The sequence below is a fragment of the Mixophyes fleayi genome, chromosome 12 (assembly GCF_038048845.1).
Source record: "Mixophyes fleayi isolate aMixFle1 chromosome 12, aMixFle1.hap1, whole genome shotgun sequence".
Classification (NCBI taxonomy): Eukaryota; Metazoa; Chordata; class Amphibia; order Anura; family Limnodynastidae; genus Mixophyes; species Mixophyes fleayi.
In genome coordinates, this window is record NC_134413.1 from 63,866,011 (window position 1) to 63,890,027 (window position 24,017).

At 39.5% G+C, this 24,017-nt stretch overlaps 1 protein-coding gene across 1 annotated transcript; it reads left to right on the plus strand.

Moving 5' to 3' along the window:
* Nucleotides 1–17,785: 17,785 nt before the first annotated feature.
* Nucleotides 17,786–18,625, plus strand: LOC142108320 (olfactory receptor 6N1-like). Its single transcript, XM_075191953.1, has one exon. It carries the CDS (start codon nucleotides 17,786–17,788, stop codon nucleotides 18,623–18,625), a length of 840 nt encoding a protein of 279 aa, XP_075048054.1.
* The last annotated feature ends 5,392 nt before the right edge of the window (nucleotides 18,626–24,017 follow it).

A 24,017-nucleotide genomic window follows, 5' to 3' on the forward strand; every position in this document is an offset into this window, starting at 1 on the left:
CTATAACACCATTGGTAGTCCTGAGTAAGAGGAAGATGATTCATTTTCTGTCTCCCTCTTCTCCTTCTCCCCTATGTGTCTGTTTATTAAATGTAACACTGTTGAATTTGCCTGCATATTCTACAGACAAGCCTACTTGTCTTCCTCTTCATCATTGACTGTTACCAATGGAGCACTCATCTTTAGGTGTATATTAAACCCTACACTTATTAGTGCAAACGAAGAAAAAAGCCTGCCAAGAGACTTGTAGATTAATAAAAATGACCAAAGCAGCTCTTCTATAAGGGTGTATATATTACACCCTACACTTATTAGTGCAAATTCCGAAAAATACAGTTTAATCACTGCTAGGCCCTCCCTAAACAAGCTAACAATGGGCTTGTTAGAGTAATGGCAGAAACACACATTAGTGCCAGGAAAGATTAATGGTGCAAGATGGAATCGTCCTTGGGCCCTCCCACCCAGCCATATGTTGGATCTTACAAAGGACATGCACACTTTAAGAAACCAAGCACTTCAGACACGACAAGGGCTGCCACTTTCATGGCTGAAGTGCTTGGTTTGTTTGGGCCACCACTAAACCAGCTATCAATGCCCTAAAGGCATGTTAGACAAACAGTGCTGTGAAATGAATTCTACACTGTCAAGATGTTGTCGTCATCATCTTCAGCATCATCCTCACCCTCATCAATGTGTTCATCATCATCACAGACTATTAATTCATCTCCACTGGAAACCGCCATTAGAGAAGTGTCAGTACTTGGATGTATTTACCGGTAAAGGTCTCCCTCGTGGAATATGTAGTTCATTTTGATTAACATCATCTTTTCCACATTTTAGGGAAGTAACCTCCTACGTCGATCACTGACAAGGTTCCCGGCTGTGCTGAAAACTCTTTCTGAGTACACACTAGAGGGTGGGCAGCTTAGGTATTGCAAAGCAAGTTTGTACATGGGTTTCCAAATATAGTACTATATTATAATTTCAGCAATCAGAAAAATCAGCTCTTTTATAAGGGTGTATATGAGACCCCAAACACTTTGTAGTGCAAATTCAGAAAAGTACCCACCCTCCTATTTCTATTCTATCACTTTGCCTGCTCTATACTGTGACCTAATCCTTCTCTGTCCCTCTCTCAAATGGCGCAAGATCACCATGGAGGCCGGTATTTATTGATTCCAAAACTCACGAGATCCGAGATCCGACGACATCACAATGATGTTTTGCCTCGTTTTCAAAACCAAATAGGCGCGAGAACCGGAACCCCAAAGTTCGGGTGGGTTCTGTTTCAAAGAAACCCTGCCCCCCCATCTCTAGTTATGAATAGAGATGCTCACTGACTCCCGTGAAGTTGTTTTGGTTTTGGATCTGGATTAGCTTCGTGTTTTGATTTTGGTTTTGGTTTTGGCAAAGCCGCCCTCGTGTATTTTGGTTTTGGTTTTGGATCTGTATTTTTTTTAGAAAAAATGTTAAAATTTGCAAAAATCACATAAGTTTGCTCTTTTTTAGATGCTACATTATTAATAACCTCAATAACACTAATTTCAAGTCATTTGCACTCAATTTTCACCACCTCACAGGTCACAATATTATTTTCAAACACTTTTAAACAAAGATTGCAGCAGTTCTTGCCAGTGATAAGAAAAAGGCCATTGTCAAGCCTGGCATAATACCAAAAATCCACCTCTTATGTGTGCAATTATTTTTGCACAAATCCTGACAACAGTTGTCTAGCCATTTGCAGCGTTTGTAAAGCCAAAGTCAGTAGAGGTAGGGACCTTTACAATCTAGGATCCTCATCCATGTTATTTGAAGTGAGTTCATGGAAAGCTGTTGGGAAAATCAGAAACTTATGTTAAAAATATAACAACAAGCAGTCCAGCATAATCTACCTCCCTTCTCTCATCTAGATCCAAGCACCTGCAATCTACACCCCCAACACCTTCATCATCAATATCCTCACAAGTGATGACAGTTAGTCCTGCATCCAAGTTGCTAAGGCTAGATGACACCTCCACTAACCATGATTCCTCTGAAGAATTATTGAGCGTTAGTCCGGCTGCTGCTGCTGCTGCTGCTGCTGCTGCTGGGGGTGGATCTTCAACCCAGAAGAAGACTACTAGTAGTTTACAACAATTGACTGTTAAACAATCCTTTGCAAGTGGAAGAAAGTAAGAAAGCTGTCACCAAGTCGTAAAGCGTATTACAGATGTCATGGCGTCTATGCTAGTGTTAGATCAGCGTCCAATATCCACTATTAATGCAGCTGGTGTTAGACAATTACTTGAGCACAACAAATTACTAGCAAGCACAACAAATAAATTAAAGGTCTTGAAAAAATTTAATTATAGGTCTCTCAAGGCAATGTAGAACCGGAGAAATTTTCAACAAGACCACTAAATATGTAGAAACAAACCAAGGGCTACACATGTTCTGTCAGAAGCATCAAGGTTTATGTAACATAGCAGAGTTGGAATATAGTACCAGAGGTATAACAGTTTGTAAGCATTTAATTTTATTTTTACACTAATGAAGCTGTAGGGGGTGTTTTCCCAAATTTCTGCAAAGTCCTCTCTGTCCAGGGACACCCTAATATCTAACTCCCAAACGTGTTCATGTGGGTCATCAGTCATACAGGGATGGAAGGCTCGGCATACAACATAGAGACTAAGGGTCTGAGTCATTAAGGAGAGCAAAGCATAAAAAAAGGAGTAATTTTGCGCTTGGGCAAAACCGTGTTGCATTGGAGGAGGATGTAAATATAAAATGTGAGGACAGATTTATAGTTGGGGATGGGTATGTCCTAGAACAACTTTAAATTTTAGAGTAAAAATAAAACTATCAAGTATGTGTGTGCTACATGAAAAAACAGCCAGTATTTAACATATATGCAACACAATAAACTAATTTGCACCCCTTGCATTGTAACATTATTTGTCTCTGAGAACATCTACTCCTTTTTTTGCCTTACTTTTCTTAATGACTCAGACCCTAAACCTTTAGTGGAAGCCTGCCTCAAGCGTAGAAATTCAGAAGTGGTGGGGAATATTGACATAAAATGAGGCCCTTGGGAGGCATGAATTTTAACTGAGGGATGAATTAAGAGGGAAAATAAAAGTGTGTGTGTTCGTTATTTTATTAGTCCCTCTCAGGGTTAAAATGAACAGGCTAAGTGAACCATTGCTGTGTCATAAGAGATCACTCAGGCCACAATATATATTTCCACAGCATATGGTGTTCTGCCTCTAGTCTACAGGACGAGCTGGGAGGATAAGGGTGGTGCCTCTCTTAGTCACTTTGCCTGTCTTTTGCCATAATTTGCCTCTTCATTTCATGTTTTTACTCACTTTCTTCCTTCAGCCTGGTTCTTGTTTTTCTGAAATCTTTATTTTTTCCCTTTGTTACCTCCTGTTTGCTTTTTCTCCTCCACTGTCTGCCCATGTTTGCACCTTCAGCCCCCGCTCCCCTGTTTGTCTGTTGACCCACGGTTTTTCCTGTGCCTTGTTCCATGCCCTTACTACCCTGGTTGGTCCCTAGTGGCACCATTTCTCTCCTGAATGTCTGTTTTTACTGTCTGCTCCTTCTGCTTTTGGGTGTCACAGGGCTTTGTTGATTTTTGCTTTTGGAAAGCAAGGGCGCAATGGGCTTTTACCTCTACAATTGGGCCTGAGTAACTTTTGGCACCAAAAGTTTTATTATGATTTTACCTTCTCTTGTGTCTCCTGTTCATTTTTCTTTTTCTTTCTTCTTCTTTTGCATCTTTCTCTTCCCCTTTTTTCCTATTCCCTGCCTATATTTCCTTGCTGTTCCCTTCGGGCCATGTTTCCTTACACTTTCTGCTTGTACAGCAATTGTCTGCTGCTGTGATTGGGCTTCTCCATTACAACAGGCCTTAATGCTTCCCTGTTTGAATGTGACCTGGCGAAGATACATTCGTTATGGCCTAACTTGGTCCGCTGCTGGTCTGATTTGGGATAGGGAAATCTTGGACAGTTAATTCATCAGCACAGAGGGGACAGGGGTTCTCAGATGCTTGGGATAAATGATCCCAATTTTAAGGAAATTAAGGAAAAGGGTGCACCTGGGTGAAATTGTTACCAATTTATTGATATTGAGAGTGTAAGTGACTTGCGTTGTGATATTAGGAGCATTGGTCAAGGCCGAAATGTATATAGTTTTATCCTCCTCCACCTCTTTTATAATTTTCTATATTCATCCGTTGGTTGATTAGCACTAACTCTGAATCCCCAAACTATTTAAGGGACCTGTTCTATCAAGATGGTGCTATATCTTCAAATCAATCATGCAGCCTGCTAAGCTGCTGGAATATTTAGCTCTTTTGAATCTTGGGGGTAAATGTATAAAGTGCTGATTTCTGCAAGTCACCGGAAATCGGCGAGTTTGCAGTGAAAATTTAAAGCGGCAATGGCTTTCAAGGTATTGTTTTGTATAGACAATATACTGTATCAGTATCATTTCTTCAGGTCGTGGTATTCAGTGTCATATGCCTCTCAGCTAATCCTGGTATCCACAGCATCATATGCTTGTCATCTAATAATGGTATGTTGTTATCTAGTTTCCATTCCTATTCAGCAGATCCTGGTGTCCTGTACTGATAGTCTTTCAATTTTTTCCTGGTAACTACTATCCAGTGTTGTTTTCTATGCTGATCCCTCCTTGTCGGCTCTAACATCTCCTGCTGTCAGTCTCGTCAGGAACCCACCAGGAGAACTGCGACCTGCAGGGTGAAGCAGCAAAGCCCAAACTTCCTTGCGAGGTTCCCTGGTTAAAACCTTCATGTCGTTAGTCTCCACACCACTGGGGTGGGTTACGTCAAGCCAGACAGACTACAATTGTCCAGATCATTCCATGACATGTATACAAGGTACTTGAGCTTGCTGATAAGTAACTGTATGCATGATGTCATCGGTGTATAATGCGATGTTATGCTCTGATTTGCCAGATTTGATTTGTAGTGTTGTAGTGAATTAGCACAAAAATAAAAGGGGGAGGGGTTCCGCCTTGGCTCGTACCATTAGTAATATCTGTCAGTATTCAAACCCAGGGCTTCTGCTTCAGTAGGCTGTTGCTCTGGTGACTTGACTGAGCTATTCTTGATGCTGGCCAGCTCCTTGCCTTCACTCTGTGTCGTAACTCAGTTTCATTGATCTCCTGATCTTCCAGCATGTTATGCTCCTCCCCTTGACTTCCTATAAAAGAATTACCTGTTCCTTTCTTCGTAACAGATGAGAGAAATTTGCCTGTAAAACCTGTGAGAGAGGATGCGAAAATGAAGGGCCATGGAATTCAGTCAAGCGCTTTCTCTGCGTCTAAAGCTAGCAAAGGACACGGAACTTTGTTTGTATTTATAGAATTAATTTAATCTATTATATGTCTAATATTGTTCGAGGCCTATTGAAAAGGGACAAACTCAACTTTATCGGGATGAATCAATGACGGGAGAGGAGTGTTCATCCGATTGGCTTTGATCTTTGTGAAAAATTTTAAATCAATTCTTAAATGTCATATAGGTCTATATTTGAAGCAGTGGTAGACAGTATAACGAACAAATAATGCTGATTGCACTAATTCCGATATATGTAAATTTCAGACTTACTATAATGAAGACAGACCACATATTCGATACGATTCCTCCAAGGTTGCTATACATTCCTATACCAGGAAATGACGGTGCTTTAAATTAATGTCACTTACAAGGCAGACAGTCATATTTTCGTTGTTAAAGCTGAAATTCCAGGACCCGCAGCCTGGATAAACTAGTTGAAGGGTTAAGGTTAGGGTTAGGTTTAGGATTAGAGTTAGGGTTAGGATTAAGGTTAGGGTCCTGGCATTGCCACTGTAAAACAGCAAACCTCACTGTCAGCATTGAAAATTACGTCAATTTGAAATACCGCCATTTCCTGGTATCAGAATGTATACTAGCCGTGAAGGAGTCATTTTGGATATGTAGTCTTTTTTATAGTAAGTGTACATTTTATATATATATCGGAAGTACTGCAATCGGCATTATTTGGTCATTATACCAGTTGTTAGGATTCCAAGCACAGATATACCGTACCCAACCCATTTGGAGCAATTGGCTTTGTCTCTTCCAGGTTTGGGAACAAAAACTATGTTGGCCCAAGTAGTCGCAAGATCACAGGCTGTCCATTCTAGCATACTATTGGACAGGTTTGTTAATTTAGGGGCAAGGAAATCAGACACTTTTTGTAATAATGAGAAGAGATTTAATTGCTTGTTAGGTTTCTTCAAGTGAAATATCTTCATACAGAAATATCCTGCTCTCTTTAAGAAATTTAGGTAAGGTTTTGGTTCGCAGATAATCATCAATCATTTCTATCTGGAGCATGAGACAGGGCAAGTAAGAGGACAAATTATATAAAATATTGTAATCATTTTGAAATTCTTTAGCGATTTCTGTAGGGTCATAGATTAGGGATTTTTGGACGTCACTTCTAATCTCCATATCAGAATGTGAGCCGTTATTTACTAGCCAACATGGTGACAGCCTTATCAGCCTTATCGTATAAGCATTGCTGTTATTTTTTACAGTGGCTGACACTCATCTGGAGAGTAAAGTGATCAGCTGTCCTTTTATTACTTCAATCTGTATAAAGAGATCTGAAGTAGGAGAGATCTTATGTTGCATGGTCAGTGACGCAAAACGTGATCCTAGGGCAGTAATCTCAGCAGTCGCTCTGTTGGGGGTTGCAACTGAGACACTAATTAGTTTACCATGTCTTGTGATCTTCCCAAATACTAGGAGATGAAGTGAGAGTAGAATTAATATCAAATACTCAATAATGGAGGCCTTTACGTTTTGAAAGAGGTCGGGGTCCAAAAGAAGGAAGACACCTAGGTGCCAATTTCTATGATGTGTGTTCTGGTTAATTATATTTATGGTCAGAAATGTTCCTGCATGGTCAGACCACACAAAATTAAGTATTTGGGCCTCTATTGATTACTGTGTAAAAGAGGCTGAAACAAAAAGCATGGGCATATGTTTGAAGAGTAGTGGGTATAAACTTTCATTGTCGGGTGTTTGAGAAATCACACGTCAAACAAATTTTGCAGCTTGAGCTGTGAAAACTCATAGGACTCTTTGGCATATTTGTAACTGCAGTGGGACATGGGGGAGTTTCATATCTGGTAGGATCAAGTACCAGCTTAACATCGCCTCCCACAATTATATGTCCTTGAGCCACTCCCCCAATGTGTCCGAAAGCTTTAGTGAAAAATGTTTTTGGCCTTAATTTGGCGCATATAGGGAAACAAGTGTAACTGTCTGTGACCGAAGTGTTCCAATAACAATAAGTTAACAAACCTCTGTATCTGTATTAGATCTAAAATGGTTAAAAGGAACTTTGCTGTGAATCAAGATGGCTACTACTTTTTGCAATCTATTGAAGGAAAAAAGGTATGAGAATCTATTTGCCATTTAGTAGAGTATGATTTCCCATAAGATGCATTTCCTGTAGGTAAACAATATCTGACTTTTCTCCTCTGCATGCACTCAAAGCAATTGTACATTTGTCAATGAAATTTAGCCCATTCATATTGATGGAAAGGATTTTCAATGCCATTTGATGACTAAATGGTGGAGAATTATTACAGGTAGCGGGTGTGTTCTCAGGGAAGTATAGGAGCGAATACCCCAGGGCTTGATGGGGTGAGAGAGGGGGGGGGAGCAGTTAGGACAGAGAGGATGAAAAGTACCAAGGGGACAGTACCTTTGTTGGGAAGGACCTGGATCGGGTACATGATGATAGCAGGTTTAATGTAACCCACATTACCGCACCGTTGGCCTACCATGTACCTATTAAAGGTTCAAAATCACCCAGGCAAATATCCAAACTATAATAAATAGGTGTATTTAACAAAATGGTAGCACCAAACAGCAATAACATACTTAAATATTATATGCAAACAAATGTGAGGATATATCATTTGTGAACTCCAATAGATAAACGTATCCATGCAGAGAGAGAGAGACAAAACACCATAGTGTAATCCCGTATAGAATGGAGAGCAAATTGCTATTGCTATTAAAACTCTGTGAGCTGATATACTTGTACCAGTTGGTATAAGGTAAAGAGCGTCCAAATATCAGGCAAACAACACCCAGAATGTTACTGTCTTGCTGGGCTTCTCCAAGAGAGTCAAAACACAGGTTCCCCTGCTGCAGACCAACGCGTTTCAATTTATGATAAGTCTTTATTAAGGTGATGCAGGGTAATAAATCCTTTATATACTTCCTCCAGAAAATCTCAATTTATAGGTCATACGGGTCGCAATGTTTATATATATATATATATATATATATATATATAACAAGTTAACTCGTGCATGATACTCATGCATTTTTTTGTCAAATAATGTCAGTATACCAAATTTCAGGTCGTTCGGATGAGCCCTTTCTGAGAAAATATTTTTTTTCACAGACACACACACACTAACACATGCCGCTACACATGCAGGGGCGGATCTAGAAAATGTTTGTTCCCCGGGGGGATGTTAGGGCAGGGCGATTTAGGCCCCGCCCCCTTTCTGACTTCTGAGGCTGCCGGGGGCTGCACAGTATGTGCAGGTCTGCTCGGCAGTGACAGGCAGGGACAGTGTGTTTAAAACACAATCAGAGCAGCCGGGCAGCACACTGTCACTGCCAAACGGACCTGCACATACTGTGCAGCCGTCGGCAGCAAACCCCTGCTAGGGGGGGGGGCGATTGCCCCGATCGCACCCCCCTGGATCCACCACTGTACACATGTGTGTTCATGAGGTAAAATTACCTCACGAAAATGAGTTTGACCCCTCAACTCGTCAATAATGTCAGTATACCAAATTTCAGCCCTTTTTGAGGTTTTTTTTCCACACACACTAAGAATTTAGTAGGTCAGTTAACCCGTGCATGATACTCATGCATTCTAGTCAAATCAAGCTACTTAAGGTGTTAAAAACTCCCCACTGTCACCACCGACAACCACCAACCACTCCCAACTGTCACTTCTCCTTCAAGAAATATATATGTCAGTGTATAACTCTGCCCAGCAGGTGGCGCTGCAGCTTGTTTTTTTTTTTTTCACACACAGACAGACTAACACACGCCACTAGACATTTATATTATAGATATTCAAAAAGCATTTATTCAATAGCTATACTTCAAATTATGTATAGTATATAGTCAATTACCATATAATATAGTTTTGGGATTCATGTACATGTAGCCATAGCTAACAATGTTTCAGTCCTACAGTATAAAAATCCTCACCAGCGGTTTAATCATTTCTCATCAATAAAGATACTTATATACTGACCACTTTGTAGATAAATATCGTGCTTCATGTTCTCCAACAACATTCCAAAGCTCTTATTCTCTTACTCTTACAGATCTGTTACAATCTTTTTACAAAATGCGCGTTTCTTTGTTCACGCCCTTACTCTAATACTGAACCTTGTGGTCCAAACCAACAATCACTTTAACCATTAATAATCACACATGTATATTCCTTAAAAATCATCTCAAACCTATAATAAAAATTCTTGCAACGTTTCCAAAGGACAAAAGATAAAATACAGGGTAAGATTAGGATAACCCTCGTTTTTAAACCACTTTAATTCAGCTGCATTAAGACTCCTTGGAACAAGGGTTTTTAGATGATATATCCATTCCATTTCTCGTTTTGCAAGGGCCAGAGGAGCATCCCTTTTCCTCCAATTATTTTCAACTTTGTCAATGGCCAATAAATTCTTTATGCAGCTAACTGAACAATTATGGCCCTCCAAGCAAAAGACAACAAGGCAACCTCAAGGTAAGCACCTCCTTTGAACAAATTTAAAACAGTTAGTACTCACTGGTATTGCTGCGCTCCAGCGACTTGATATTGGCCCCTCTGAACATATCAAGCTTGAGTGAGCCAAAGAAGATTACTGTAAGAGTTACCAGGAGACTGAAAGCTAAAGAAAACAAGCCTCACCAGAGGAACCTTTTGGTAAAGATTATGGGATAAGAGACCTTTATTTCATATTGCTGACCGGTGCAAACAGCTGATGTTTCCACCAAAACTTGTTTTCACAAGGAGCTATAAACATATTTTAAGCCACTTAGTTTGGCAATCTGTTTTAATGTATGAAAACACTGGAAAACACGCTTTTCCTTTCAATGAAGTACCAGTATGTGCTCTATCCAAATAATATAATAACAGTATAGCTTTTCTATAAATGTGTTATTCATTGCTACAAGTAATATGTATACTTATCTTTTTACTTTACTTTATACTCTTTTCATGCCCCACCAGCACTTACATTATAACAAGGTGGTAATCGTTATCCCGATGCTCGGGATACTGACAGCAAGTATAACTACAAAAAACCCACAAACACATTCATAACGATATAATTAAAAACCACCCTTACCTTTACAGCAACGGTGGAGATTAACGAAAATAGTGGTATGCGACCACTGCTATAACTGAACCTGCTGGATGCCGCCGCCTGATTTTGATGTCACAGAAGATGCCGACATCTATTTCAACAGGTTCATTAAGCGTTAGCGTTCATTGGGAATTTGCCTCACGTCAAAATCACCCACCGCAATCCACTATGTTTGGATTTAGCAGCGGTCGCATTCCACTGCATTCGGTAATCTCCCCAGTTGCTTTACAGGTAAGGCTACATTTTAATTATATCGTTATTAATCTATTTGTATTTTTTTTGTAGATATACTGAGTGTTGGTATCCACAACATCGGTTTACCGTACCGCACCCTTGTAATATGAGTGAACTTTATTTGCTATATTTATATTTTCTCATTTTATTAAACCTGCAAGGTCTGTTTGTATTTTGTTTAACTATTGTATTTTTAGTGTAAATCTGTACCATTATAATGACCAGTTAGGAACACAGCTGGAAAATAACATTTTAGTGAACATTTATCTCTTTGTAATAGGCAAATGAGGCAAAATAGTTGACTTAGTCTTCTCCCATTATTGTGCTCTCTCGTATTTCTCTAACTTTCAACTTCCACTCTCTGACTACCATCTCCTCTCCTTCACTCTGACCTCTTCTTCTGCCCCCCCCCTGCTTAAATCCACCCTTACGGATGCATTCTAAATGCTTTTGACCCTTCTAATTTTTCCTGCTCTCTTGAAACTCTACTCTCCCCTACTCTTTCCACCCTGGTCTGCCCCAACTAGGCGAATGCTCTCTTCAATCACCACTGCCCTTGATGCTGTCACCTCTGCCTCCTCTCTCTGCCTTCACTGCTCTATTCCCCAACCTTGGCATTCCAATTTTACCCGCTTCCTTCAAAAGTACATCCATGCTACTTAACGAAGGATATCTCGTTCCCTGGCCGACTTCCTTCACTCAAAACTTATCTTCTCCTCCAATATCTCCGCCCTCTCGATTGCTAAACAGTCCTTATTGAAGTCCATCATTTCTTCTCAATCCTCGAATCACAGGTAACTCTTCACCACGTTCAGCTCTCTACTTTCTCCCGCCACCTCCCATCCTGATCTCACTATCTGCCACCGGCTTTGTCTTCTTTTTCTCCTCCAAAATTGAGGCCATCAGACACAATATCTCCTCCTCGCCTCACCCTCCTGCCACCCTCATTGATCCACATACCTCCAACAAGCAACTCTGGTGCTCTTGCCTCCTACCTCAGGTTAACAAGACTACTACCTCAATCTTTCAACTCCCTCCTCAACTGAAACATGGATCCCATCCTTTCACACCTCCTTCGCTCCCTCTAACCCTTTGCCTGCTACTACTTTGCACACCAAATACATGTGTCAGCCTCCACTGACATTGTCCCATTCTCCTTTAAACATGCCCTTATCTCCCCCATTCTTAAAAACTAAATCTTGACCCCACCTCACTTGCTAACTTCTGTCCCATTTCAGCTCTCCCCTACTACTAGAGCTGGTTGTGTGCAACCGCCTCACCAGGAAATTCTTGGACAACTCCCTCCTTGACCCTTTCCAATATGGCTTCTGCCCCATCCACTTCACTGAAACTGCCCTAGCCAAAGTTCCTAACGACCTCCTCTCGGTTAAATCCAGGGGTCACTCCTCCCTGCTCATCCTCCTGGACCTCTCTGTGGCTTTCGACTTCTCCCTGTCTTTTGCTCCCCACATTCAATCTCTTGCCTAATACTGTTGTTTGCAACAAAGTAACATCGCCTGAGTCCTTAAACAGTTGTGTAACGTGCAGTAATGTAGGCAATAAAATATGGAGTACTTGCCTTACTCTAGATCAGCGCTGGCCGGCCGGTGGTGCGGAGTATAACAAACCTCCTGGTGTTCACCAAGAACGTCCGCAAGGCGGGATGGGATTCGCTGCGGAGGAACGCCGGTCGCAATCCACTTGTCTGCCTCTAGAGGTAAGGATGCGGGAGATAGCTCACGATCACACTGGAATTGGAAGGTAAGCAAGCTTGGGTCTGGTACACTGGAGTGGGGATATATACGTGGTCAGCAAGCCTGGGTCTGGTACACTGGATTGGGGATATATATACGTGGTCAGCAAGCTTGGGTCCGATACACGGGAGCAGAGAGATTAACGTGATAAGCAAGCCTGGGTCTGGTACACTGGAGCAGAGAGATTAGCATGGTCAACAAGCCTGGGTCTGGTACACTGGAGCAGAGAGATTAACAAGCCTGGGGGCTAGATTTACTAAGCTGCGGGTTTGAAAAAGTGGGGATGTTGCCTATAGCAACCAATCAGATTCTAGCTTTCATTTATTTATTTATTTAGTACTTTCTATAAAATGACAGCTAGAATCTGATTGGTTGCTATAGGCAACATCCTCACTTTTTCAAACCCGCAGCTTAGTAAATCTAGCCCCGGGTCTGGTACACTGGAGCAGAATTTGGAAGGTCAGCAAGCCTGGTCTGGTACACTGGAAATCACAGAATATTGCAAAGTCAGGAACAGGAAGAAATTGCTCTGACGCTGCCCAAGCATCAGAGCAGAGTTTTTGTAGCTGCAGCTATGAATTCCCCGCCCTGCAGGGTCATGTGACAGCGCTGCCGAGACCCAGAAGCAGAGGGGATCGCGGCACTGCAATGGGGACAGGTAAGTGTGTAACAAATCCAGCCCTTCCTTTCACCGGATGCCACCAAAACCATTATCCACGCACACCTCATTTCCCATCTTGATTATTGTGACCTCCTCCTCACCGATCTCACCTCTCCCCCCTTCGCTCTATACTCAATGTGACTGTGAGACTAATCTTCCTTTCATGATGCTCTTCCTCTGCTTCCCCTCTCTGCTTTGCCTTACACTGGCTCCCTTTACCCTACAGAATTCTTTTAACCATCACCTGCAAGGCAATCTCCCACTACATTGCCCCTTATATCTCCAATCTTCACACTCCCGCCCGTTCCCTGTGATCAGTCAAAAACCGTTGCCTCTGCTCCACTCTGATCACCTCATCCCACAAGCAGAATTCAAAATTTCTCCTGGGCTACCTCCCTCCACTAAAACAACCTCCCTCACTCTATCCAACTGTCCCCTAACCTGTGCTCATTGAAACGGGTATGTAAAACTCAACAAAGCCTACCAACCTTCCACCTACCCTTCTCCATGCCTGTTCTTCTCACTTCCATCTTTCCCTGTCTCTGTACACGCTCCTTTTGCTCCTGATACCCCATTGCCTCTCTCGTGTGCCTGCTGTCTGTTTCCCCAACCTTTAGTATGTAAGCTCTTACGAGCAGGGCCCTCTTCCTTCCTGTCTCAATACTTATTACTTCTGCTCCAGCTACACTGATACTGTGTCTTGCTTGGAGCCTTTGGAGTCTTAGTAGTACTTGTTTATGGTTCTGTGCTGTTTACCCTTTAAGGTCTATTGTTTGTAATATGTGCACTGCTGCAGAAACCTTGTGGCGCCTTATAAATAAAGCTTAATATTAAAGGTTAAAAAATATAATTTATCCGTTCACTTTTAATGGTTAATTTAATTAACTGTTTTCAGGTTTACTGTCAAATATTTAGGGTTTGATATATATCAAACTATGTATTCTGTAGTAGTCTGCAATACTACAGTAATTAGTGATAAGCACTAAGTTAATTTTATAGTGTAGAGGAAAATATGAAGCCAACAAGGACCTTGTTAGAACTCTTTTAATTAAGAACAAGAATGAATGGCTAATGAGAACTATTTCAAGTATCAATGTAAACAATTGTCCCCTGAGTAATATGTTTTATTTGCAAATATTATAGCAAAGGTGTATATAAGGTTAAATTACATTACCTGGCTCTAACACTGCCAAGGCTGAAACTGCAGCAGAATCTTCATCTTTCCAGTCCTCTCTTCTGAGGTATATGTAACAGAATCTGTACCTCAAATGCATATTTATTTTCAGTTAAGTTTTTTTAGAGTATTTGGGGCAACTAAACATTGGTGTTTGCAATGATTGATAAATAAAATAAATAACTCATTTGATTATGTATACATGTGTTATCCATAAAAAAACTTTTTTCTTAGGTAAACCTTTACATTTAATGACTTCATAATTAATGTTAAGTATCTAATTACTACAAATGCAAATTCTTGGCTTGCATGCATTTATCAACTTGTAGCTTATGGGAAAAGCGTTCTTTTTATGGATGAGCAACAAATAGATTTGTGCTTTCTGCTCCATAAAAAACAATGTAATCTATTTGATATGTGGTCAATGATCGTCTATGGGACTCATGTGATGTTGAGCGCAAATTGTGTTCTTATTTAACTCTGCACAAGCGTACAAAGCGCTGGTTCCGAAACTAGTGGTTTGTGGAATGTTCAGATATAAAAACGAGCCTCTAAGTGTTCTAATCGCTAAAACACAGACTGCTTGCAGCTGACAACAAAAAGGCACATCTGTGGTGCAAATAGACCAGAACTAAATGTTTGTATAAAATAGATTGACCAGTGTTAAATACTACAGAAATTGAGACGGTATATATTAATAAGAAATCTGGATTTGGGACTAAATATTTGTAAATCCCAATAGTAAAGCGCTACGGAATTTGCTGGTGCTATATAAATAAATGTTGATGATGATGATGAATATTTGTAAATATGTAAGACAGTCTAATAGTTAAATGTGCCTATGATACAGTTTGCAAGTCAATATTTCCACATTCAGAATCATTTGCAAATATGTTCTGGGAATATGCATAAGAATGTATGACAACTATTATGTGCTTTAGACATGTTTTCATGATGTTTCTTTGATATATTTTTCACAAGTTTTTCATATGGTTATTCTGTTAACAGATGATAAATACGGTGAACTGATTTTTTACAACACAGTGGTGGGAATAAGCCCAGAAAAACCCATTTATACTGTTGTAATGCACTTTTCAGACTTTAGTCAGCAGATGAAGATCAGATTAAAAGCACATAGATGTTTACAAGCCATCAATCTCAGTTTCTACAAAAAATCATCATCATCAGCATCACCAGTTATTTATTTAGCGCCACTAATTCCACAGCGCTGTACAGAGAACTCATTCACATCGGTCCCTGCTCCAATGGAGCATACAATCTAAATTGCTTAACTTACTCACACACAGACAGAGAAAGAGAGAGAGACTAAAGTCAATTTGATAGCAGCGAAATAACCTAAAATTATGTTTTCTGGAGTGTGGGTGGAAACCGGAGCACCCGGAGGAAACCCAAGCAGACACGGGAAAAACATACAAACTCCTCACAGATAAAAAAATAAAAAACTGTAAAAAAATGTTTATATTTACTTGAAGCTGTGTGCACAATATGTTACTTCGAAATTGCATTGCATGTAACTATGTGAACATTGAGTGCCTTAAATTAAAACACATATATATATATATATATGTTTATATATATATATATATATATATATATATATATATATATATATATATATATGTATATATATATATATATATATATATATATATATATATATATATATAAAACTAAAAAATGATACCAAATGATGGCGCTATGACACAATTATCAATATATATATATATATAGTTTGGAATAAATAGTCCAGAAAAAAGTCTTTTATGAGACACTTCCCATGTGCAGGCAGCAGCTAAACCTCCTTTGGACCAAACGGTGTAAAACGGAATAATCTGAAAACAAAGTGTAGAGGAGAAGGCGCACAATAGTGTAGTATGGTTATAGTAAAATAGCCCAGGATCAAAATTATCCTGATAGATTCCCTTAACACCAGTTAGATAGATCTATGATCTTATTGTGTTAAATAGGATATAAGAAACACCAGCCGCTCGTGCAGTGAATATGCGTACCAGAAGGATGGTCTTTAAATCTCATCAAAGGAAGGAATTCCTGGATGTAATAGGTCATATAATTTCCATAGTCCAGCAAACCAATGGATGTCTCAGAGATAGAATAGAAACCACAGATGTAATGGCTCAATATAACAATTTATTAAAAATGCACAGTAGCTACTTACATATCAGGTAGCCATAGATCAGCTCAGCTGTAATAACATATCCATAGACAGCAAATAACGAACCCAATAAAGATAAAATCCAAATGTATGTTCAGCCCACAGCTTAAACACTGTTGTTTTTATTAATGTACTTTTTAAGCGATTTGTTTCTAAGTCTACTACACTTGTCAGAGTCTCCAGATGTATATATATATATATATATATATATATATATATATATATATATATACATATATATATATATATATATATATATATATATATATATATATATATATATATATGTATATATATTCAGAGCTAGACATGTTGATGCAACACTATAGTTTGTAGTATGCCTAACTGACTAATGTTACTTAACTCTTCAATACTTATTTTGGGTTGCTAACAATACATTTACCCTATAAAACAAGTCTAGTAAAACTCAACACTTCCTGAAGTAACACTATGTAATAGTGATAATTCCTGTGTAACACATATCATACATTACTGAGTATGTTGCACAAGATGGAAATAAGCACCCTAATACTCAAACATCACTTTTTCCAATTTGTAGATATTTCCCTGCTCCTGCTAGGCTCATAAAAATATAAAGATATTTACAGTTCTCCTTATTAGCAGGTCCCAAGGTAATTCCCAGCAATATGTGTAATGCTTCTCCGGAATAATCTGTCATTTTTTACCTCAGTGCTCACACCAATCTCATGACACTGCTTTACTCATTGTTTAGAAAAAATATATTTGTTAGATTTACTAAAAAAAAGCTAATAAAATTGGCAATTAGCGTTATTGTACATCTGTCAATCGCAATTCATAAAATATTGTAACTTACAGCAATTTATTCATATTGTTCTCCAATAATTTAACTTGTATAAAACTGATTAAAGACAGTTTTTGCTGTTTGCTCTGGAATATATGATGCATGATGTATGTGCTCAGTTTTATCATGTAATCAGATAGCATTATGTAAAACACCACTAATCGTATAATGTATTTTATATGAAAGCGCTAGTAGTAAAATTCCATGTTCTTAACAAACAAACAAAAAACATTTGAAATATAATGTATTGTATATAGTAACCCTTCCCATTTAATTAGATTACAAATAGTTGCAAATAATTTTGAATATTTAATTTTTATTCTTTAGATACTAATTTTGGAACCTGATCTTTTATTCATAGGTATCTGTCAGCAAAATGATGGAAACAAACAAAACTGTTGTAACAGAATTTATTTTATTGGCTTTTGCTGATTTACATCAGTTTCAGAATTTACTTTACGTTGTTTTTCTGCTGACCTACATTACATGTATCATGGGAAACGTTACTATAATTGTTCTTGTCAGAATAGAACCTTCTCTTCATACTACAATGTATTTTTTTATTAGTGTATTCTCTATTTTAGAAAATATGTTTATGTCTGTCACTGTCCCCAATCTTTTAGCCAATCTAATTTCAGCTGATAATATTATTTCTTTCAATGGATGTTTTACCCAAATGTACATCTTTAACTCCTTAGGTGCCACTGAATGTTATCTACTTGTAGTAATGGTCTTTGACCGACACCTGGCTATTAACAATCCTTTACACTACCCAGCTATAATGACACATGCTTTACATATTGAGTTGGCTGTTTTACCATGGATCATGGGATTTGCTATTATTTTAATCCCCACCATCAGCATAGTACTTTTGGAATTCTGTGGCCCTAATATAATCGACCACTTCTTCTGTGACTTTGCTCCTCTGCAGAACTTGGCATGTTCAGATCCCTTCATTAGCATTATATTTACAAGCACAAGTGCAATATTAATTTCTGTTTTGCCTTTAATTATAATCATAGGATTCTATGTCAATATCATAATGACTGTTTCAAAAATCAAGAGTGAGGAGGGAAAACAGAAAGCCTTTTCTACATGTACATCTCATCTTATTGTAACCAGCCTATTTTATGGTACAGCCATCATTGTGTATGTCAAACCTAAGGGAAGCCATTATGACAAGTATCTTGCTATTATGTACACAGCATTCACACCTATGATTAACCCTTTTATTTATACCTTTAGAAACAGGGATGTTAAGAAAGTTTTCAGGAACTCAATAAACCCTTCTAGAAAACAAGAGCCACTTCAAAACGATATTCATAATAATTAGGATTTATACCTTTATTTATAGATAGTGATTTTTTTCCATAGACTAATTTGTCCCATTAAAAACTCTCTCTCGATTTATATATAATATAAATAATAAATTGACATCATCCGTGTTTAAAGAAGAAAAAAACATTTTATCGAATGTTAAACCTATCTCAGTGAACCTGTAGAACAGGTTTGACCAACCTGTGGCTCTATAGGTGTTATTAAACTACCAGCCACAGCATGCTTTGCTGGTAGATAGCCAGCCAATAGATGGCAGGTCATGTTTGGAGCTATAGTTTTACAACACCTGGAGAGCCACAGGTTGGCCAGGCCTGCTGTAGAATATTACTGTTGGGCTCATTTAGAGCTGATTGCATTTGCATAAAAAATGTTAAAATAACAGGCGCAAAATATGTGGCATAAAATATGGTTAATTTGAAACGATTCATCTGGTGAAAAATTACAATTAATTACAGCATGTTTATGTCAGGTGTGATTGCAGACAATGCTAAATCAAAAGCATGCCATTATTATTATTATTATTATTATTATTATTATTAATTTTCTTTATTTATATGGCGCCACAAGGTGTCCACAGTGCCGTACAAAATACAAAAATACAGTACAGACAGTATACAATGGTACGACAGTACAGAGTAAAACGAGTATAGCCAAGACTTCAATATCTCCAAGCATAGCAAGTACAGTGACAAAGGAGTAGAAGAAATGGTAGTGAAACAGAAGGGAAGAGGGCGCTACTTATACGAGCTTACATACTAAGGGGAGGGGAAGCAGACGGCAGGCACAAGGGAAGTCAGTACAGGGGTTCAAGTACAAGAGGGGATAGCAAAGTGGGAGCTGATAAGAACGATAAGGTTATGTAGATGGATTGTTGGGCCTTAAGGAACAGATGGGTTTTGAGAGCCCATTTGAAGAAGCCAAGATTGGGAGACAGGCGGATGAAGGGAGGGAGGTTGTTCAAGTGAAAGGGGCAGCACGGGAGAAGACTTGAATTCTGACATGGGATAAGGTGATCAGTGCAGAGGAAAGGCGACGGTCATTGGCCGAATGCAGGGAACAGGCAGGAGTGTGGATGGAGAGTAGGTTAGAGATATAAGGGGCAGTGGAAAGGGAGAGGGCCTTGTCGGTGACAATGACGAGTTTTAAGAGGATTCTGAAGGGTAAAGGGAGCCAGTGAAGGGCATGGCAGAGAGGGGAGGCAGAGGAATAGTGGCGTGAGAGAAAGATAAGTCTCGCAGCCGCGTTATGAACAGAGCGAAAAGGGGCGAGATGGGAGTGGGGGAGACTGGTGAGGAGAAGGTTACAGTAATCGAGACAGGAAATAATGAGAGCATGGATGATGGTTTTAGCAGCCTCCTGAGAGAGAAAAGGCCGAAGGCGTACAATATTCTGTATTTGGAAGCAACAGGATTGGGCAAAATATTAAATGTGGGGGGCAAAAGAAAGGGAGGAGTCGAGGGTGACACAAAGGCAGCAGAGCTGAGGAACAGCAGAGATGATGGTGTTATTAACATAGTAACATAGTTGATGAGGTTGAAAGAAGACACCAGTCCATCAAGTTCAACCTATTTTGGATCTCCTGCGATCCTGCACTAATATTTGAAATTAATCCAGAGTAAGCAACCGCCAATCTGTTTCAATTTTGAAAATCCCCCCTGACTCAATATTGCAATCCAATTTTTACCCTATATCCACTACTATCCTTTATTTAAAATTTATTTTAAATTAACAGTCGTATCCCTGGATACACCTTTCCGCTAAAAATTTGTCTAACCCTTTCTTTAACATATCTATTAAATCTGCCATCACAACCTTCCCTGGCAATGAATTCCATATCTTGACTGCCCTTACTGTAAAGAACCCCTTCCTTTGCTGGTTGTGAAATTTCCTCTCCTCTAACCTTAGGGGATGACCACGTGTTCTGTGTATGGTCCTTGGGGTAAAAAGTTCCCATGAAAGCTCTCCGTATTGACCCCTAATGTATTTGTACATAGTATTAACATTGATGAAAAGTTTATGGTGGGTTGAAGATTTAGAAGGAGGGAAAACAATGAGTTCAGTTTTCGCAATGTTGATTTTGAGAAAACGTGAAGACATCCAGGAGGAGATAGCGGAGAGGCAGTCAGAAACACGAGACAGGAGGGTTCGAAGAAGGTCAGGAGAGGAGATGTAGAGTTTAATGTAATCAGCATAGAGGTGATACTGGAGACCAAAGGAAGAGATGAGATCACCCAGGGAGGTGGTGTACAGTGAGAAAATAAGTTGGCAGAGGACAGAGCCCTGAGGGATGCCAACGAGGAGGGCGGAAGGGGGTGAGCATGAGTCAGGAGTGAAAACAGAGAAGGAGAGGTTGGCAAGGTAAGAGTTGAACCAAGTGAGGACAGTGCCAGAGAGGCCAAGAGAGAGAAGGGTCTGTAGAAGGAGGGGGTGATCCACAGTGTCAAAGGCCACAGAGAGGTCCAAGAGAATGAGCAGGGAGAAGTCGCCCCTGGATTTGGCCAAGCGGAGGTCATTAGTAACTTTGGCCAGCGAAGTTTCAGTCTACTGGCGGGGGCAGAAACCAGATTGGAGGGGGTCAAGGAGGGAGTTAGCAGAGAGGTGACAGGAGAGGCGTTGCAGACAATCTGCTCAAGTATATTGAAGGTGAAGGGGAAAAGTGATATATAGGGCGGTAGTTAGCTAGGTAGTTATGCCTTGTGTAACTATGTCCATCTCTAAATAAGGTGCACAAATGTACAGCATAATCTGCATTTCTTCATACTTGTGTTTATGTTCCTGCATTTGTAAAGTATTCCCATCCAATACACTCTGTTGTATAATCATTTCATACTTACCGTAATCTAATTGTGAACTGTAGAGCTGCATAAAGCTGGGTACACACTATTGAAATTTTACTTTAAATACGATTTCTGTAATGATTTTGCTAATGGCTGAAAGAGGCTTATGAGCATGCCTATTCATTCATACACACCTCCATGATTTACCGTCAGATCTGTAATCTCCATGTCTCATAATCATCTGCTGAAAATATTGTGACTGTACATTCTATAGATGTCTGCATACACTGCTAGTAGTGAGTACATACACACTTCCACATTTGCCAAACATCATTCCATATTTTGATTGTGATTTTTAGGAAGTTTAGAAAACCAAATCAAACAATGTGATGTGCTTTGCTGTGATAAAACATGATCGTGGGAGCTTACACACTAATGCAATATTGGACCAAAAAGTCGTTTATTGTGTGATTTTGTAAGAGTGCTCACCTGTATTCTCTCCAGCACCTGTCAGTCGCTAGCCTGGGTTGCAATTAGGAACTCATGTGATTCACTGTTAGAACATCATGTGACCCTGTGGCGGGGAATCTGAAATAGAGGGAGGATCTGACATCATACCTGTGTCAGATCAACAGGTTATCCTCCTGACTACCCTTGTGTTCCCGGAGCTCTCTGTGGCTCTCTGCTTTGGCGTTCTGTTTAGATTCCTGCATTATTCCTCCGTGAGGTCTCCGCATCTGAATCGTGTACCGACTTGGCTTATTTAACCAACTACTCTACTGCTCACTCCAGTGCACCGCAGACATGTAAACCGTGTACAACTTGGCTTGTTTAACCAACTACTCTACTGCTCACTCTAATGCACCGCAGACATCTGAACCGTATCCCGACTTGGCTTGTTCAACCGATTACTCTCCTGCTTACTCCATTGCAACGCAGTCATCTGAACAGTGTACCAACTTGGCTTGTTTAACCGATTACTCTCCTGCTTACTCCATTGCACCGCAGTCATCTGAACAGTGTACCAACTCGGATAGTATATCAGACCATCCTCCTGTTAACTTTATTACCCCGCGGCCTTCAGAACTGTGTACCAACCAGCTTGACTACAAGGCCGCTAACCTGTCATCCACCTTGTGCACCATTGGTCCGCATTCAGAACTCCGGCTGCTCTGTTCTGCTTGTCTTTACCTGCTCACCAGTGAATACCACAGCCCTCTCAAAGGTATCTACTTCCACTCCTTGTATTGTCAGTTTCACCTATCTTGCTCGCGTCTAGGGGCCAAACCAAGGACCGCAACCTGCAATTCCCTAGCAGCTAAGTCCATCACACCTTGCGGTGGTTCTTGGCGAAAACCAGGGGGCTGTTAGACTCCGCGCCTTGCTAGGTCTTTGCAAATCTAGACCGAGTGCATCCGGAACGTAATAGATCTGCATGATAATTGCATTACTGAGTACCTAGATTTAGTAAATGATTCCCACCTAATATATATAGCTTGTCATGTGTTGTCCTTGTTGATAATATAAACTGTACGTTCCCTTGTTTTTTTTAAAAAAAAAAATTAAAAACATTCAGTTAGAATTGAAGTAAATAATATTTTAACTTTAGAAATAATAACTTTTTTTTTTTTTATAATTGTTATAATATTATACAAAAGCAAAACATGTTAAAATCACTGTAGGACTCCCTTGCTTATGCCCTATATCCAGGCCACCTCATACTGCACTGCGTTCTAGTACCGGAGCTTTCTCTCTTTATAAGAGTAGTTTATTCTTCATATAAAACGACATACTGTAGCTTAACAGTTCTTCAAGCACTTATACACAAATACATCTGATCAAAAAAACAGCGCTTTCAGATTTATGATATATTAAAAATACAAAATAAATAAGTGTCCAATAAATTGTCCAGTTATTTCCTTGTGCAGGTATATTTACTTGTGTCAATTAATCTTTTATATTTGTCCTCTTTTCAATTAAATGAAACTCCACTCAGAAATTGAATAAAGAAACCACACAGGTCCTGAATAATCTTCGAACGCAATGTGTACACAATTTGTGGAGGAAACTTGCACGCACGTGCACCCATATTCAAATACAAGTGGATCAGAATTTTTTTTACCATTTGAATAAGTATGTTCTGGCTTTTTATTTTTTGTCGCATGCAGACAGACAGAATATGCCGGTGGTAGTCATAGTTATTGTGTATAAATATCCAAGGAGTGCCTGTGCATTCTACTATTATATACCTATGTATTAACATACACATTGTTTTTGGTTTATTTTTAAAGATTTTGTTTTCACCAGATCTATAATGACCCTGGCTAGGCCTCTTGTAGGTGTAAGTATGTTTCAACTCTTTAATGTACACGCAAACTCCAAAGGTTGCAAGGCATGAGATCATTTGTTTATTTGCACCCTTCATCCACCTTTCTAACATATCGCCATTCATGAACATGGAGGAGGTCTTGCAAGAGTAAGGCAACAGGCAACAACCCCTCTAAACCAGCAACTGGTCCACATTCGGCAGCCCAGGGAGCATAGCTTCAGGCCACCAGGCCACGCGTCAGTTGCTTTGGGATTTCAGATGCTGAGGTGATCTGTCAATAT